The sequence below is a fragment of the Cynara cardunculus genome, assembly GCF_001531365.2.
Source record: "Cynara cardunculus var. scolymus isolate 2C chromosome LG 5, CcrdV1, whole genome shotgun sequence".
Taxonomy (NCBI): Eukaryota; Viridiplantae; Streptophyta; class Magnoliopsida; order Asterales; family Asteraceae; genus Cynara; species Cynara cardunculus.
The window spans coordinates 35,428,138-35,444,385 of NC_037532.1; the positions used below are offsets into that span (position 1 = coordinate 35,428,138).

Below are 16,248 nucleotides of genomic sequence, written 5' to 3' on the forward strand. Positions count from 1 at the left end.
AAATCCTGAGACTACGATTGGGCCTAATTTCACACCCAAAGCCTAGGACCAGCCTGGCTGCAGTCTGATAAAGCCCAAGCTCTTTTTTAGCTTATTGAAACGGGCTTGGAAGGTTCGAATCTTGTGCAACTCTAAGTAGAAATGCACGAAAAAACCCAAGCTCGAAGCCTATTCAAGGCCTAAACCAAGTCCGTGCCTAGCAAGCCCAAAGCCTGGTCCAGGCCAGGCCAGGCCAAAATATTGGCAGCGGGCCCAGGGCTAGACTTGGTCTAGAAAAAGCCTGGCCTGCAAAAGTCTGATAGGAAAGTCGGCCCGGCCCAATTCTTAGTGCTTTTTTATTGCTCACTGGAAAAACAAACACCATTGATGAATTCCTGTAGAGATTCATGAATATCATGTTATAGATTTATAAGTACTCGAATTTTATCGCATTTGAATATGTACTCATTCGTGTGCTTCCTAGTTCGATTGTCCATCCAATTTGATCACTATCTGCATATGCGACAGGAGTATCAGGAAGAAATAACATTTCGACCACCACTAACCGCGCTATTTCATTCGCATAGTGCCGATGGGAGGAAACAAGAAGATCACCGTCGTTATGATGATCGTAGATCCCGTCTTTCTAGAGGTACAAATATCTTGTCTTTTTTTTATTGTTTTAAGCACATTATGCTTCACGGAAACGACTTCTCAATTCTTTGAGGTAGGAAGGTATGCATACATCTCATACCCAGACCCGACTTCGAGAATAACTGGTTTGGTTTGGTGTATGCTTGTTAACAATGATCATAGAATCAAGATAACTTGATTATTTACTTAAAATAAACCAAATGAGCCCAGTATATCTCTAGTGGAGGTGGGATCTGGAGGGTAAGATGTACGCAAAGAGTAGAGCGGTTGTTTCATGAAAACCCAACTAGTCAAAACTCAAAAGTGTGTAAAAGGGAGAAATATTGATATGTTAAAATTGAAAAGCTAGATACGAGTAAACGACAACAATACAACTAGAAAGACATGCTAATTTGGAGTAATAGTTATCATCAGTATGTGATGGCAATATTGATAACTCAAAATGCACAAGGCCTGGTGCCTTTCAAGCCTGTTTTCAATGAGGGTCCATTCCGGGTTCTTTAGGCCGGCCTTTTTTTGGGGGTTTTCAGGTGGGCTTTTTGGGCGGCCCCCGCCCCTACATTTTCAGCCTGGATTGGACCGGGCTTGGGGCTCACAACAGGGCCAAGCTCTAAATTGTACTTTTTGTACATCTATGTAAATAGTAGCAAGTACAGGAGGAAGTACATAACCAAGGTGGATAAAACTGTTTGTTTGGATTAGTCTGTCTATATATATTGAAATGCCTTTGTTTGGGAGAGTTTTTCCATCGAAAAAATGAACATGTTTTTTAACTGAGAGGGATATGCTTGCATAAAATCTCTCATTTAAAACGTTAGTGAATAAGTCACTTTCTATATCATTAAACCACTACCAAACAATCATGTATAGCAGACTGAATAAGTTGTGAGTCCCTTAATCTCATTAAGCTGCTAACAAACGAACTATAACTTAAGGTTCCACTAACCTCACTACTCACTACCATGCTACTCTAATCTTCCATCTCCAAGATTGCTTTATTCTTTAAAGTGTATGAATTACCTTTTTGCCCTTTTTTGATGCAGAATTGTCATAATGAACAAAGGGGAAAGTAGAGATTCTTGAAAAAGGCATGTTTAGTGGTTGTTGTAGCTTGTGCTTGGTGGACCATTGTAAGAAAGGAGGGTGAGAGGAAAGACAAAAGGACAAGGGTAAAAGAGACATTTTAATTGAAGGCAACATACATTACAAGTTAACTAGCATCATATAGGATTGGGTAGATGGATAAAGCTCCATGTTATATGATTATGAAACATGGGAGCTCAATTTTGTGTAAACCACAAAAGTTGTATCCCTTTCTTCCAACCCCTTATTTGTGGTTCTTTTTTTACCAATTTTTTATTGATGTATATATATGATATGAAAAATGTTGACAACTATTTGTTGTCATTTTTCATATTTTTGTATGCTAAAATAAACGAAAAAAGATTTTCTCTTGTTTTTTTCATGCTTCAAATCTAGTTTTATTTTTTTGATTATGTTTTTTAGGATGATTATTTTGGTATCATACGTTTTAAGTATAACAAATAAAATATCAAAACGTTTGTAAAATATAGCGACAAATGGAATTTTGGAATTTTAAGTAGGCAAGGAAATAGGAATAACAACAGACCGGGTTCGGGCCGGTTATTGGTATCGCTGTCCCCGAAATCGATGACTAAAACCGCTCCGATCCCCATCAGGGGTCTTATCGGGTCCCCGCATTTTCCCCAATGCCTGTTGGGGAATCCGTTGAGGGTAAAACTATAACGCTTAATAGATAAGGGAGATTAATGATACAAAATCATTCAGAAGGTTTCAGAACCAATAAGAAACAAACCTTTTTTTGGCAAACAAGATTCACCTGTTAACGATTCAAAAATTGAATTAAGAGTTAAACAAACAAACCCTAATTACAACCCAATATATTACCAAATACACCCCTACCAAATAATTTTCTCCCACCCATATCAATGGGTTTTCTCGTTGAATTGCTCTAAAAACAAAAAAAGCGAATGAAATGGAAAAACTAATTGGTAAGTTCGATCTGGCGTTGTTTCTGTTTTAGAATCAATCAGTTGTTAGCTGTTGAAACACTAATTTACAGACATAGAATTTTTGTAACTGTTGTCAGTGGTTATAATCCAGTCGAGCTATTTTCACCACAAAACGTCTTCAGATCCTAATTTATAATATCAATAATGCCAGAAAATTGAGGTGATAAACTGCCAAAAGCTTAAGATCAAGCAAAAAAACACATCGAGTTGACGTTCCTAATCATTCTAAAAGAATAAAAACTAGGCATAGGATGCTAATCATCAAATAGAAGGAAAAATATAGGAAAATCCTTTCACCTTGAATGCATCTCCTAAAATATCATGCAGACTGAACTTCAGATGAACCCTAGAGATCTCAAAATCAAAATAATCGTGTGTGACGGTGAGAAAAACCGGTTATAAGATGCTACTCATGAAATCGAAGAGAAAAATATAGAAAAAAATCATTTCGCCTTGGATGCATTTCCTACTAAATCATAGAGATAGAACATCAAATTAAGCCTAATTATTGAAATCAAAAGTTCGATGGTGATAAAAACCGGTCAGAAGATGCTAATTATATATTAAAAATAGAAAATGTAGGGAAATCCTCTCGCCTTGGATGCAAATCGAAGCAGCAAAGCGGCCATGGATTCCCAAGCACGCACAGAGCAGTAGTATAGTTGTGCGTGCAATTTTATTGATCTACGCCAGTCGCACACGGTGGTGCGCCACGATTTGAAAACCTTTTCTCCGTGGAAATAATACCACGCCACCCCTTTGTTTAYGGGATAAGCGCTCGGCCTATGGCGGATTTGCTTCTCTTGCTTTCTCTCTTTCCGTTTTATACTGTAACCCTAATTACCTATTTTACCATTTTCCCCCTTCATCTCTTTCTTAATGACATATACATCCCCTATCTTTTAAGAATTGTTAAAAAGACCTTCTACATGGAGAAAATAGAAATTTTGTAGTTTTTCTTCCCTTTTATTGCTCGAACTAAATGTTAAAACATTTTTTTAAACATTTTCAATATAAATCTTCTTTTAGAAGTTTATTAAGGTGTTGTTTGTTTACCTCTTAATAGTTCCATTAAGAGGCGGTGTTTAAATCGTTAAGAGATGCATCTTGTTTGACAATTTTTTTTGCCTCTTAGTGGTTCTAAAACCTTCTGAATAATTTTGTATCTTCGGCTTTCCTTAATCATTCAGCACCATAATTTAATTCTGCATAATTACCAAACAATTATATTTCATTTGTGCACTATATTATAAGAGCTTCTTAATCATTCTGCACCAAACCATTCAACAACTGTCAAACAGCCTCTAAATAAGCTACTACCAAACAGTAGAGATGGCTAAATGAGACCAGCCTAGCTCGGGACTGATTTGGGACCGCCGGTTATGGTTTTAAATGTATTTGATTGACCCAATTACATATTTTTAAGTATATTAGAATAACTTAAATTATTGTTAAAAAATTATCAAAAAGAAATTGACAAAAATATATAAAAAATGATTTTTAATATAGGACCGGTTTTGGTCCGACCCAGTTATCCTAACCGGTTACAAGTACCCTTAACCGGGCTTTACTATTTTCAACAGGACCGAGACCGGTCCGGATTGTTGCTGTTTCGGCCGGGGAACAATTTGGACCTGTCCCAGGACCAGTTTTTGGCCATATTTATCAAAGAATAATGTATAACTTATAGAATAATTACGAATCTCATTACACTGTTAACAAACAGACTCTAAAACAATCCAGATTCGCTTTCGGCCATGATTACGACACCTATTTTAAGCAACTCTTTGAACTACCCTTTATAGTTGAAATTCATTTTGCAATGCCAAGGAAGCATTATGGACTACGCTTGTAGATGAACTAAAAACTTTTTTCCTGAATTTAATTTATATACTATTTTTTATTAATGTTTTTAATTTAATAAAATAGAATATGCATAAAATGATATAAAAAATATGTATTATAATGATAAAATAGTTGTACTATTAATTATTAAAATATATAACATTAAATTTTGGTAAAATAAAAATATGTATTATAAATGATAAAACAGTAGTTGATATGATTTTAGAAGGATAATTACAAAAGCTGATCTACCACGTTTTAAAGATTATTAGGATTTTATTGGTACGGATGGTCTAACCAATAGACAACTTGCATAACATTATGTTAGTGATGGAGAAATCGCCCGGCCCGGCCCGACCCAGGACCGTCGGCTCATAACCAGTTATGAAGTACCTTAACCGGTCCTACCATTTTCGACCGGGACTAGTTATGGCCGGTTATGAGAAAGCTTAGGACCGATTAGGCCTGGTCCTGGACCGGTTTTTGGCCCTCACAACATTATGCAAGTTACCAAGCCCACAAAAAGGAATTGGGTTTGTAATATTAGGCCTGATGGAAGGAAAAAAATTAGATTGGACATGAGTCATGTCCAACAAGCCCGCAAACGATCACCTCTAATCTGAAAGGTTTCACATATCTTAAAAGACATATCAGTCTTAAAGATATAAGAGCTTGGCATGGCAACTTTGTGGGGTTAGCTCAATTAACAATAAGACTCGGACCTTTTGAGGATTCTCCTCAGTTGTCACTGGTTCGAGTTCTGCAAGAACACTGAGGTTTTCCTAGTTGTTCTTCGAGACCCCTAGGTTTAATCGATGTACGCCACAAACTGATCCAGATACCCACAATTGAGATCACATAGTTTTGTCATTTTGCACCCAAATATGGTGTCATAGAATCCAATTCTTTGGATATTGTGGTTGATCAATACACATGAATTTGCAGCCACACAAGGGGCTGCAACTGCAAGTTTACAGTTTACATAATTGTTGACTAACTTATTGATATTCACATGGTCAAAAAGAATTATCTTCTTCTCCTATATATATATATATGTATATATAATTCAGGATCTAGTTTCCCCTTTCTTTCACTCAGTTTACAATGGTGATGAAGGATGAACAGAAAAGTCAAAAAGTCAAAAGGTCAAGAAGTCAAAAGAGTGTTAATCTTCATCCTTGGAGTTGACCATAATAGTGGGTATTTGACCATGATTTACAAAGTCAATCTTGTTCAATCTCAAGCAGCATAACACTGTCTCTGGTAACTCTTCTGGTTTCTGAGCCTATTTTTTCAAATAAACACCCCTTAAATCAGTTTCTCTTTTTGTAACTTTAAAGCATCTCTAATATATTTTCAAAAATAACCGGGTACAACTCCAACAGCTTCTCTATTTTAGAGATTACAACATTAATTATATAATTAAAATGTTTCATATGTTTAATAAAATATTATTTCTCTCTTATATACATTTAATTTCAAATTTCTTAGACAAAGGATCGAGTGAGAGTAATAGTTATAGAGTGAGAATGGTGAGAATACTTGTAAGCAGATGGATGAGTTGACTTTTTAATCTATATTAACTTTTTTCAACTACTTTCAGTATCTTCAACTACATTCATCTACCTTTATCTTCAGATTTATCTTCGTTTTAAGTCATTTTCATGAACTTTTACATGAATTTAATCACTCACATACATGAATTTATTTCAGTTTCGGTCATGATGATAAAAATAGGTAAATAAAGGTAGATAAATGTATATGAAGACTTTGTTCTCACGTTATCACCATAACTTTTATTCCCAACGAACCCGACCCAGATTTCTTATTGGTAAAATATAATTATATCTCTCGTGGAAATCAATTTTTGTGGAGAATTTCATACTCTTTTTTCTACTTTCTCCATTTTTGAGCAAAAAATTGCCTAAAATCCGCATTTTCTAAGTTTTGGAGAATCTGTTGGAGATGCTCTTGCTAACGGTAGATCATTTTTCTGTATCAATAATTGAAAGAAATCTAAAGAAAGTGATACCATAGCTTTGAGTTTGTTAATTCAGTTATGGAGAAAGGTAATGTACCTGAATTGTGAGGCCCAAGTTCAATATCCCATTTTTCAGGCGATCACGAAATGCGTCTAATCCCTTCCTTGCTATGTAACTAAACCGATGAATGTCCAGGTCAACTTCAAAATAATTGGGACCCTGCATTCACAACGGTCAGAAACCCCTAGTGGCAATGAGAAACTTGAACAAACATTGAGTAAGTTAAAGGACGATTTGATTTTTGACAAGCTTTGGAATTTTGCCAATTTAGATAGACGCGGTCAATAGAGAAATGAAAACACAAAACATAATGTCTTGGACGAAATTTTTTTAATTATGCCATAAAGTTGAATCTACGACATAAAAACTAAATATAACTAATCTATGTGTATTTTTGGTGGTCGGTTCGGTCTAGACCGCTCAAAAAAACATTCAAACCGCAGATTAGACTGCATGGTTTGGCAAATTTTCAGACCAAACTGGACCGGACCGCCAGACCGCTCTAACCACAAAAAACGGTGCGGTTTAACTTGGTTTGAGCGGTCCAATGGTTTTTTTGAATACCCCTAGTCGGAACCTCCTCTCATTTGTCCTCAAGGGATCTTTTGGAGAATGAAAGAAAAAGAAAACTTGAAATGTGGTACCTGATAAAATTCGTGTTGAGGACGTGAAAGGACGGGTTTTTCATTGTATGCATGCAAAAGCTTCTTCTGAGTGTTGTTTGACACAAGGTCATCAGGGTTGACAACACCAACCATGATCTTTAGCCTTTCTCTAAAAGGTACAACAGTGTCTTTTCTGATTCCCTTCACTATTTCCATTTCATCGTCAACGAAACTCTGGATATCCAATAAGATCGCTTAAGAAACTTCGAATCGTATAGTCTAGTTTTGAAACGTATACACAAAACATTGGTGTTTATTGATGTATAAAACGCAAGTACATCAAGGTAATATAAAAAGATGCAAGAAGTCTACCAAATGGCACCAGAAAGGATTGAAGACATCAATGGACAACATAATTTCAGGCCACCTGATAGTTTTCTCTTTATCATTCTTATAGTTTTAGCAGGCTAGGGAATGTTTGGTTGGTTTCCATTAAGTCCTCCATGGATAAAGTTGTCTTAATGAATTAATCTGTTTGTATAGATTAGGACGGTTTTTGTTTGTGGGGGTTTCATAGGTGGAATGAGCATGTTTTTTAATTGGGAAGGACATGATAGGAAAAACTTGACTTTCTGCATAGCGCTACCCCCTAGAAGCTTACCAAATAAGCTACTTAATGGCGCAACTACCGTACGGTCATGTATAGTTGATCGAATAAGCTGTGAGTCCCATTAAGCTCATTAAGTTGCTAACAATCAGACCCTAAGGCAACCACTACTTTTTTTTGGTAACATGGGGTGTCCGGGCCAGCTTGCACCTCGACTAATCCTATGGTGCATTCAATATAAAAGCCTGGAAAATTACTAGTGGTCCTAAGGAGACTCGAACTGGGGACCTATGGGGAGGAGCCCCAACGCCTACTCTTTATTTTCCAGTTAAGTTGAACCTCAAGGTTACCCATTGCTTTTTTTAATTCTAATTCCTATAGCTTTAGCTTTTGCTGCTATTTTTTGTTTGAGTAATCAATGTATAGAATTGTACTTGTTAACAATAGATAAACCATAGCCTATTCTTTGAGTGACTTTGATTCCATGCTCGAAGAATTAGTTAGTTAACTAAACAACCGTCATGTTAAAAACGCGATAGCGTCTTACGTACCTTGATTAACCCTTGAAATTGAGGAGAGATATCTTCCTCATATGTTTCAGAGAGTTTGAAATATAGAACAAGGCTCAATCCCTCACCATCACCATCTCCATGGAACATGGAAGCAGGATAGGTGGGCAACTGTGACAACCAAATAAACATTTATAAGAATTTGTATCCTGCTAACCATGATTGATTGTAAGATAAACCCCAAAATGGCAACAACAAAAAAATTGAACCTGAATATTGACGATCAAGAGAGGCGGCAAATTGCCATCTCCTTTTAAAGAAGGAAGCTCAATGTGTTGGGCAATGTGGTTAACTTTTCTTGGACACACAAAGAGATCAACACCGAATGGAGTATAAGGACAATAACTCGGGGCTGGGCTTTTCTTCTTATCTCTGCAAATTAGTTTTTCAGTTTAATTTAAGTTATATGTTACTAGCATTCTTTAAATAGTAAGAGAGGTCATTGGCATACTGAAAAAAGGTTTCGCCTCTGAGAGTGAAACATGAGGGATCAATAGCAGACCAACATCCAGGAGTCGGCTTCTCATCGGTACAACATGGGATCAAGAGTCCTGCTCGGGGGTGATAAAAGAACTTATTCGAAGATTCTGCATAAGCCAAAAGGGGTATATTATATGTTACAAGATATAGGTGTCAATCTTTTATGAAACAAATAATGGTAACTCCTATAACAGGATAACTGTGGAGGCTATAAATCATTCTTTCCTAGAAAGGAGAAAAATACACTTACGGAATTCATTGGCTTCTTCTCCATCAACTGAAGTTCTCTTTAATGAAAGCTTGATAACTGTCCTTGTCTCAGTCTGTTTACCTGCATCTTATGTGTTATTGATGTTTTCATTGGAACTGTGAGAATACGTAGAACCCTATCAAATTACATTTCAAAAGAGCCCTCGAGAAGAGGAGGAAGTTTCAACATATATGGAGGAGAAATGGTCCAAGTCTAGCCGATTTGAAACTCCAACACGCCCCCTCCAACGGAGGCCAGGCAGACATAGACTGTCCAAGGTGTTGAGGGGGCTAGACAAGTACAGATTGCCCTAAAGTGTCAGAGTCCCTAGAATGGCAGACTATGTCTTGGATACCATGTGAGAATATGTTAAACCTTATTAGATTCCTTTCCCAAAGAGCCTTTAAGGAGAGAAGAAAGTTCCAACATATGTGGAGGAGAAATAGTCCAAGTGCAGCCGATATGGGACTCCAACAGAAACTAGCAAAAGGAAACAGCCTACCTGTGCCAGACTTCAAGATTTTGGCTTGGGCTTTCTCGATAACAACATTGTTTATACCATTCAAACTCCCATGATGACAGTCTAACATCTTGCGCATCTCAAGTGGATCACCTTTACTTCTCAAGAGTGAAAGTTCATGTCCCCCAAGTCCATCTTTGCACAACATACTCTCTGTTTTGCAGCCATCTATTTTCAAATAGCTTTCCTGGTACTTGCCTTCGTTATCGACAATGCATGAAGATGTCTCATACTGAATCACTTCTCCATCTGATGCAAAAGGAAAACCATCTCTAGGTACTTTTTAAGCCAACAAAGAAAGTCTAAAGTTACCAAGATCATTCCAAATCAAAATGACAATGTTTATGTCCATTACCTCCATCCACACTACCATAGTCATCTGAATCGGAATCTTCAAGTTTGCTGGTGGGATCAAACCATGATTCTTCTTGGCCAGTCACTGAAAGAAAGTGTTCATTATGTCATTTCCAGGTACAAGTTACCCCACCCGAACCATACTGACTTTAGGGTATGTGGAACCCCAATTGAATCACTCTCTAAAAGATCCAATGAGGAGAGAAGGGGGTTCCAACATATGTTGAAGAGAAAGTGTCTAGCTGAGGGAAATGAAACAAATCATAATAACAACGAAACAAAAGAAAGAACAATAAAGCACCATTAGTATCAATTTGACTCTGGTGCCATTCCACCTGAGTGACTTGGACAGTGGAATTGGTATCATTGCTTTGTGTACAAGTAGTTGTTTGAACAATTTCACTAACAGCAACACAACTGCCTTTGTCACTTCTCTTCTTCCTTGATTTAGAGAACCTTCTTGAACGAATATGTCGTGGTTTCTTTTCATGGACTGTTTTATGCTGAGTTGATGCACAACTACCCATTTTATTTTCCTCTCCTGATATAACAGCAAGTCCCTGGTCAAACAACAAAGTAACGACAATTTTATTGAAGTAGCATCATCAAAATTGGTATATGTATATATATATATATATATGTGTGTGTGTGTGTGTGATTTGGGCACCCTCCTCCTCTGAGCTAGCTTTTGGGCGTGCATTTTACCCAAGCCCATTTATCAGATTTTATCCCTCAAGAACAGGAGAACGCTGCCCACGATTATATGTTTTTACCTATCATTTATACCCAGTGAAATGAGAGCTAAACAGCTATGGTGCCAGAAAAAGGTGAACCAGAAATTAATCAATTAGCTAGAAAATCAAACACATATGGCACAAATACAATAAAAAACAAGTCCTGTTAATTGTTTTGCAAATGGATGATGATAGGAGAGCATACCTAAGCAAGCTGCAAGGAGTTACCAAAGAAGCTGATATCAGGATAGTTAATTCAAGAAGACTGCAATAAACATTGATTACAAGTGAATTTGCTGATATAGAAACAGCTACAATTGGGGGAAATGCACCAATCTTCCTCTAGTTAGAGTAATTGGTAAGGGTGATAACTTCTAGGGGGGAAAATCATAAATATCCAAAAGAAATCCAAGTAAAATCCAGAGGAATAGGAAAATTGCACTTCAACTGTAGAAATCAGAACTATTAATGACCTTTTTTAATAGAAATTAAGATACTATGAGCAGTATATGGCAAGGACGAAAGAGAAATCAGGATCATGGCCAAATGAGTCCTCCTCAAAAGAGGATAAAGAAAAAGAGGATTTCTAAAAGGATTTTCTTGAGAAAAACAAGAATTTGCTGTCATCAGAATGAAACAAAAACACATATCAAATGATAGTGACGTCAATAGCTTTATCATAACTTTTCAAACAATCACAATAATCATTGTTTAATGCAAAATAAATTGAAACCTGATATCATAACACTTGTAAAATAACTAGAGACGGATTAATTTCTTCAAACCAACAATTCCATCTTCATCAAAAAAAATTCCAGAAAGGGCGATTAATTAGATCCTTACGGAAATACAGAATGAGCTAGATGAATGATGAAATACATCAAAAATCACTCAGAAAACAACGAATTAAGCTGCGTACATCAACTATTCACCTTCACTCACATGTCAATACATAATTAGCTGTATCGATCAACGAAATGCATACGAATATATAGAGAAAAACCTGAAATTGTTGTGTGGATTATGAATATAATAACACAATCTCCCTCTCTCTCTCTCTCACTCTCTCTATCTGTCTGCGATGGATTGAAGAAACCTCCACAGAAGCAGATGAGAGGGGAGGAAGAACGAGAGTCCGACTGGGTCGGATCCGGGTTCAGCCTTCTTCTTTGTCCTTTTTGGTATTATTCTTTCCCCTTTTTTTCTGAGTGAAGTTGCAGAGAAATGGATTTATAGAGGAAGGAGATGAATGACGATCTGCCACGTCATCAATTTTCTCTGGGACAAACGCCTTCTTTTTCAACTGATTTTTTTAATTTCTAGTACTCCTTTTATTCAAATATGACACAATTAACCCTTCATCTTCTTTTTTTTGTCATAAAACGTAACAATTTATTGTTGATCACAAACAGTGACATCATTTGACTAAGAAAATGACACTAATAGGATTCGAACTCGAGTCTGTGGTGAAAGAAAAGCCTTGCAAACCAACTTTATCAAATAAAACTTGTTCTATCATGGTTTCAAAATATATACAGTGTCACATAACAAATTAATATGGTATCGCTTCTCATGACCCTAAAAAAATTTACACTACGCCATATGAATAATACGATGGCATGGGCTGCCGTGTGCCCTGAATTAGGTCCGTCATACAAATGGACAACAACATTTCTATTTCTTCTAACAAACTGAACTCTGAAAGTGCCCGATTGGCTTTTTTAGGTTGGGCTTAACCGGGCCTTTTTAGGCTCGGACCTGCACCAAAAATTTCACTTGATTGGGAGGCTTGGACCAAGCTTCAGGTTCACTAAGGTGGCGTTTGTTTTTTAAGAGGTGTTGAAGTCTGAAGTCTGAATTCACGTCTGATTTTTAAGAGGTTGTGCTGAAATCTGAAATCTGAATCAGTCAGACTGTTTGTTTTTTGCGTCTGAAATCTGAAGTTTGAAGATGAGAGATCGAGAGTTGATATGGATCGACAGTTGACAAAGTTGAGAGATGAGAGATCGAGACAGAAGAGTTGATCTAGAGAAATCGAGCGCAAAGAGATCAGAATAGATAGGCGACGATTTGAAATAAGAGGTAATAAGATGTTTCGCAACCACTTAAATTTTCAGACCTAATAAGAGCTTTTAAGCTCTTAATTGGAACAAAAAAAACAAACACATTGAATCCTCTTATGTCTGATCGATTCAGACTTAAGAAGACATCAAGAGCTTTTTTATTAAAAACAAACAGCCCCTAAGAGTGGAACATGGGTCGGGATTCGGGCTTGAATCTTTTGTGCATCTTTACCACATTATATTTAGAATGACATCATTTTGGATTATTAACATGATGGTTATACGGTAAAAATATTTATAGAATATGATAATATATTTATATTAATGAATAATTAAAAAAAAAACCTAATTAATTTAATATATTTATAAGTGAATTAATTTTTTAAACAATTATAATATATTCTTTAAAACATAATATTTTTTCGGTAAAAAAAGTAAAAAAAAAAAATTTCTTTTTTCAAAAAATACATATTTTTAACGAGATAAATTGTGTTCTACTAGTTTTTATTAATATTGATATTAATGAATAATTTTATAAATTTTCTAATTCATTCAATATTTATTAAATAATATGTAAAATGTCTAAATAATAAAATATTAAAATTAAAAGTACAGTGTCGTAATAAGAATTGATAGATGTTATAATAAAATAATTTTAAAAGTACAATGTTGTAATAAGAAATGTCATATCAACTAGAGTATATGTCGACAGCCTACATAGACAGTGAGGTGACATGAAAAGCTGGTATAGTGGGTAAATATAAGAGTTTACCCAATGTTACAGTAAGTAATTTTTTTAAAATACAATGTCTAATAAAAAATAATTTAAAAATACATTGATGTAATAAAAAAACTGAAAGTACAATGTAATAATAAAAATATTTATAAAAAGAGAAAATGGCACCAAAATGGAACCAACTTTCACATGATTCCTATTGGGGAACCAACTTTCAAAATCGTCATTTAGGGGTCTCTATCAAACTTTTTGTTTATTTAAAGGTTTGGTTGACTTGTTAATGTTGATATCATCCAGATTTTTTGTCAATTAAGATATTCCACGTCATATTAATTTTTTATTTTAAAACTATTATTTCACGTCATATATAAAATTGCAAAATAATTATAAAAAAATAACTAAAATTCGTTTTTTTTCAAAAATTATTGCAATAAAATCTATTTTTCATTCCAAATTAGCACAACAAAAATTGTTTTTTACTAATGCAATAAAAAAAAATCAATTTAATAGAAAAAAATTAATTGATCTATAAAAAATAAATATTAAATATCACATTCAAGATTTTTATATCCAACCAATCTGTATCAATATTAAAGTTTAAATTAAATTTGGCAAATCAAACCAAAAGTTTGATAGATAGCCTTAAATTACTTGTTACATGTTCAACAGGTCGTCCAGACTCTTAAATAAACAAAAAGTTTGATAGAAACCTCTAAATAACAATTTTAAAAGTTGGTTTCATTTTGGTACAATTTTTCTTATAAAAATTGGTTAATGTTTTATTTATTTATAAATAATAAATTTGGATCATATTCTAATTTATGGTCATCATTAAATCCATAATATCTAAAAAGAAAGGTTTATGAAGTCAACATCTTGGAGGTTGTGTGGAATCATAATTTTGACATTTAATTGTGCTCAAGACTCAATGTGGATCAACATCTTCTATTCATCAATTATTTGAATATTAATTTAAAATACAATTATTTATTTTAAATTTCAATATCATCTCTTATGAGTAAATTGTATGAAAAAGTAACGTATTTTAACTTAATTTTTATTTTGGATAATGGATTTATATAACTTTTATTTTGGTACCTAAGATGTAAAGTTTTAACATTTAAGTATACAGGTAACCGGTTGAAGCATTAACCGGTTATCATGCTGATGTAGCGAGTGATATGATATTAACCGATTACCATGGTGGCGAGTGATATGGTATCCGGTTAATGTTTCAGCAAATAATACTGAGTTGGATACCATATCACTCGTTACACCAACATGGTAACCGGTTAATGTTTCAATCGGTTACTCGGATACTTAAATGTTTAAAACTTTACATCTTAGGTATCAAAATGAAAGTTTTGAAAATGCGTCACCTAAAATAGAAATCAGGTTAAAATACGTTGATTTTTCATGCAGTTTGTGCATCTCTTATCAATTAGAAATGAAATAATACTTCAAATTTCAGTAACTCTTAAAAAAAACAAATAACATCATAGATTTGTTGTATCGTTGAAACCTTTTTATTTATTTTTATTAGGGGTCGTTTACCAAATACCTGTCTGATAAATGTTTATCAGAAAGAGTCGTCATCTTGTCTTACTTTATCAGGTAACATTTTTTGCCATCAAAATGGATTGTCAGTAAGCATCTTTTACTTTGTAAGCATTTATCAAGTAAAAGTCTTTTTACTCATTTACTTGGTAAGATTCTCGATCATTGTTATGCTTCTTATCAAGTAAAAATCTCAATCATTGTCATGTTCATTCAGTAAGGTAAATGACATCTGATAAACTTCTAATAACTAATTGACCATTCAACCATTAGTACGAAGCTATGTAAATAATGAAAACAACGTTTCAACCAATCCGGTGGTTTTCGTTTCGCTTGATTTATAGGGTTTACGTATCCTTTTCTTCTGGGCCCATGACATTACAATAGATATACAACAATGACGCTAATACGCAGGATATGTGGAGACTGGACTGGACTGACGAGAGTGAGGTAGACGAGTGAAAAAATTAAAAAAGACTTTTTAATTTAGAATTGTAGTTTAGTAATTTATCTATCTTGTTTTACCTCTCTCTTTTTTGTTAGGACAAAACAGCTGCATTTTTGTCTCCTTAAACATGTCTTTGTCTTAGTTTAAGAACATCTCCAACAGATTCTTCTAAAATTTCTTCAAAATGGAGAAATCAAAATTCAAAATCTCTAAAAATATTGTATTCAACTCCAACAGTTTCTCCATGTAGAGACTACAACATTAACTGTATTATTATAATATGCTTTACATTATCTCATAAAAAGGTTTTTTTATTGATAGAAATATAGTAATGAGATATTTGGTTAGAGGTATTAAGCAGTAATTAATGGTAATAAAAACCCAGAATCCCAAATTTCATTTCAGATTAAACTAGAGAAATGAAAATTCATTCATGTTTTCATTATATGTTATTTTCGTTTTTATTCTCTTGCCTAAACCAATCGCCCCCTAAAAAATTATTTTCCAAATTGGAGAATTTCACTCACTTTCCTATTTTCTGTATTTTAGAGGATCTGTTAAAGCAAAAAAATTTGTCCAAGATTCTAAAAATCTTCATCTTGAACCATAAGGGGTGGTGCTTGATTGTTTTGAGCTTGAACTCCAAAGGTCAAAAGTGTCTAGAGGTCTCAGGTTCAAATTCAAGGAAAAATAAAAATCTTATTGTGGTCATGAAGGTTCAAATGCAGTGACTTCGTGCTACCCAAAAAAC

At 34.5% G+C, this 16,248-nt stretch overlaps 1 protein-coding gene across 2 annotated transcripts; it reads right to left on the reverse strand.

The window, feature by feature from the left end:
- Positions 1–5,671: 5,671 nt before the first annotated feature.
- LOC112512316 lies at positions 5,672–11,962 on the reverse strand. Of its 2 annotated transcripts, none has more exons than XM_025118195.1 (12): positions 11,697–11,962; positions 10,899–10,958; positions 10,261–10,519; positions 9,961–10,044; positions 9,588–9,854; positions 9,086–9,166; positions 8,807–8,942; positions 8,565–8,727; positions 8,338–8,466; positions 7,219–7,413; positions 6,611–6,733; positions 5,672–5,817 (listed from the first exon to the last, which is right to left on the reverse strand). In XM_025118195.1, exons 3-12 carry the CDS (start codon positions 10,484–10,486, stop codon positions 5,698–5,700), a joined length of 1,524 nt encoding a protein of 507 aa, XP_024973963.1. In that variant the 5' UTR covers positions 10,487–10,519; positions 10,899–10,958; positions 11,697–11,962; the 3' UTR covers positions 5,672–5,697. The 2 variants fall into 2 exon arrangements, with proteins under 2 accessions (XP_024973963.1, XP_024973964.1); XM_025118196.1 differs by having other exon boundaries at positions 10,899–10,907; positions 11,697–11,835.
- Positions 11,963–16,248: the final 4,286 nt, after the last annotated feature.

Bases quoted from the DNA above. Each gene is read 5' to 3' on its own strand.
- LOC112512316 (XM_025118195.1), bottom strand. From the start codon at position 10,486: ATGGGTAGTTGTGCATCAACTCAGCATAAAACAGTCCATGAAAAGAAA. The intron at 10,045-10,260 runs GTGCTTTATTGT...ACTTTCTTTCAG, and splicing joins GAGTCAAATTGATACTAATG to TGACTGGCCAAGAAGAATCA. The intron at 5,818-6,610 runs GTACATTACCTT...TTGAAAAAATAG, and splicing joins ACTTGGGCCTCACAATTCAG to GCTCAGAAACCAGAAGAGTT.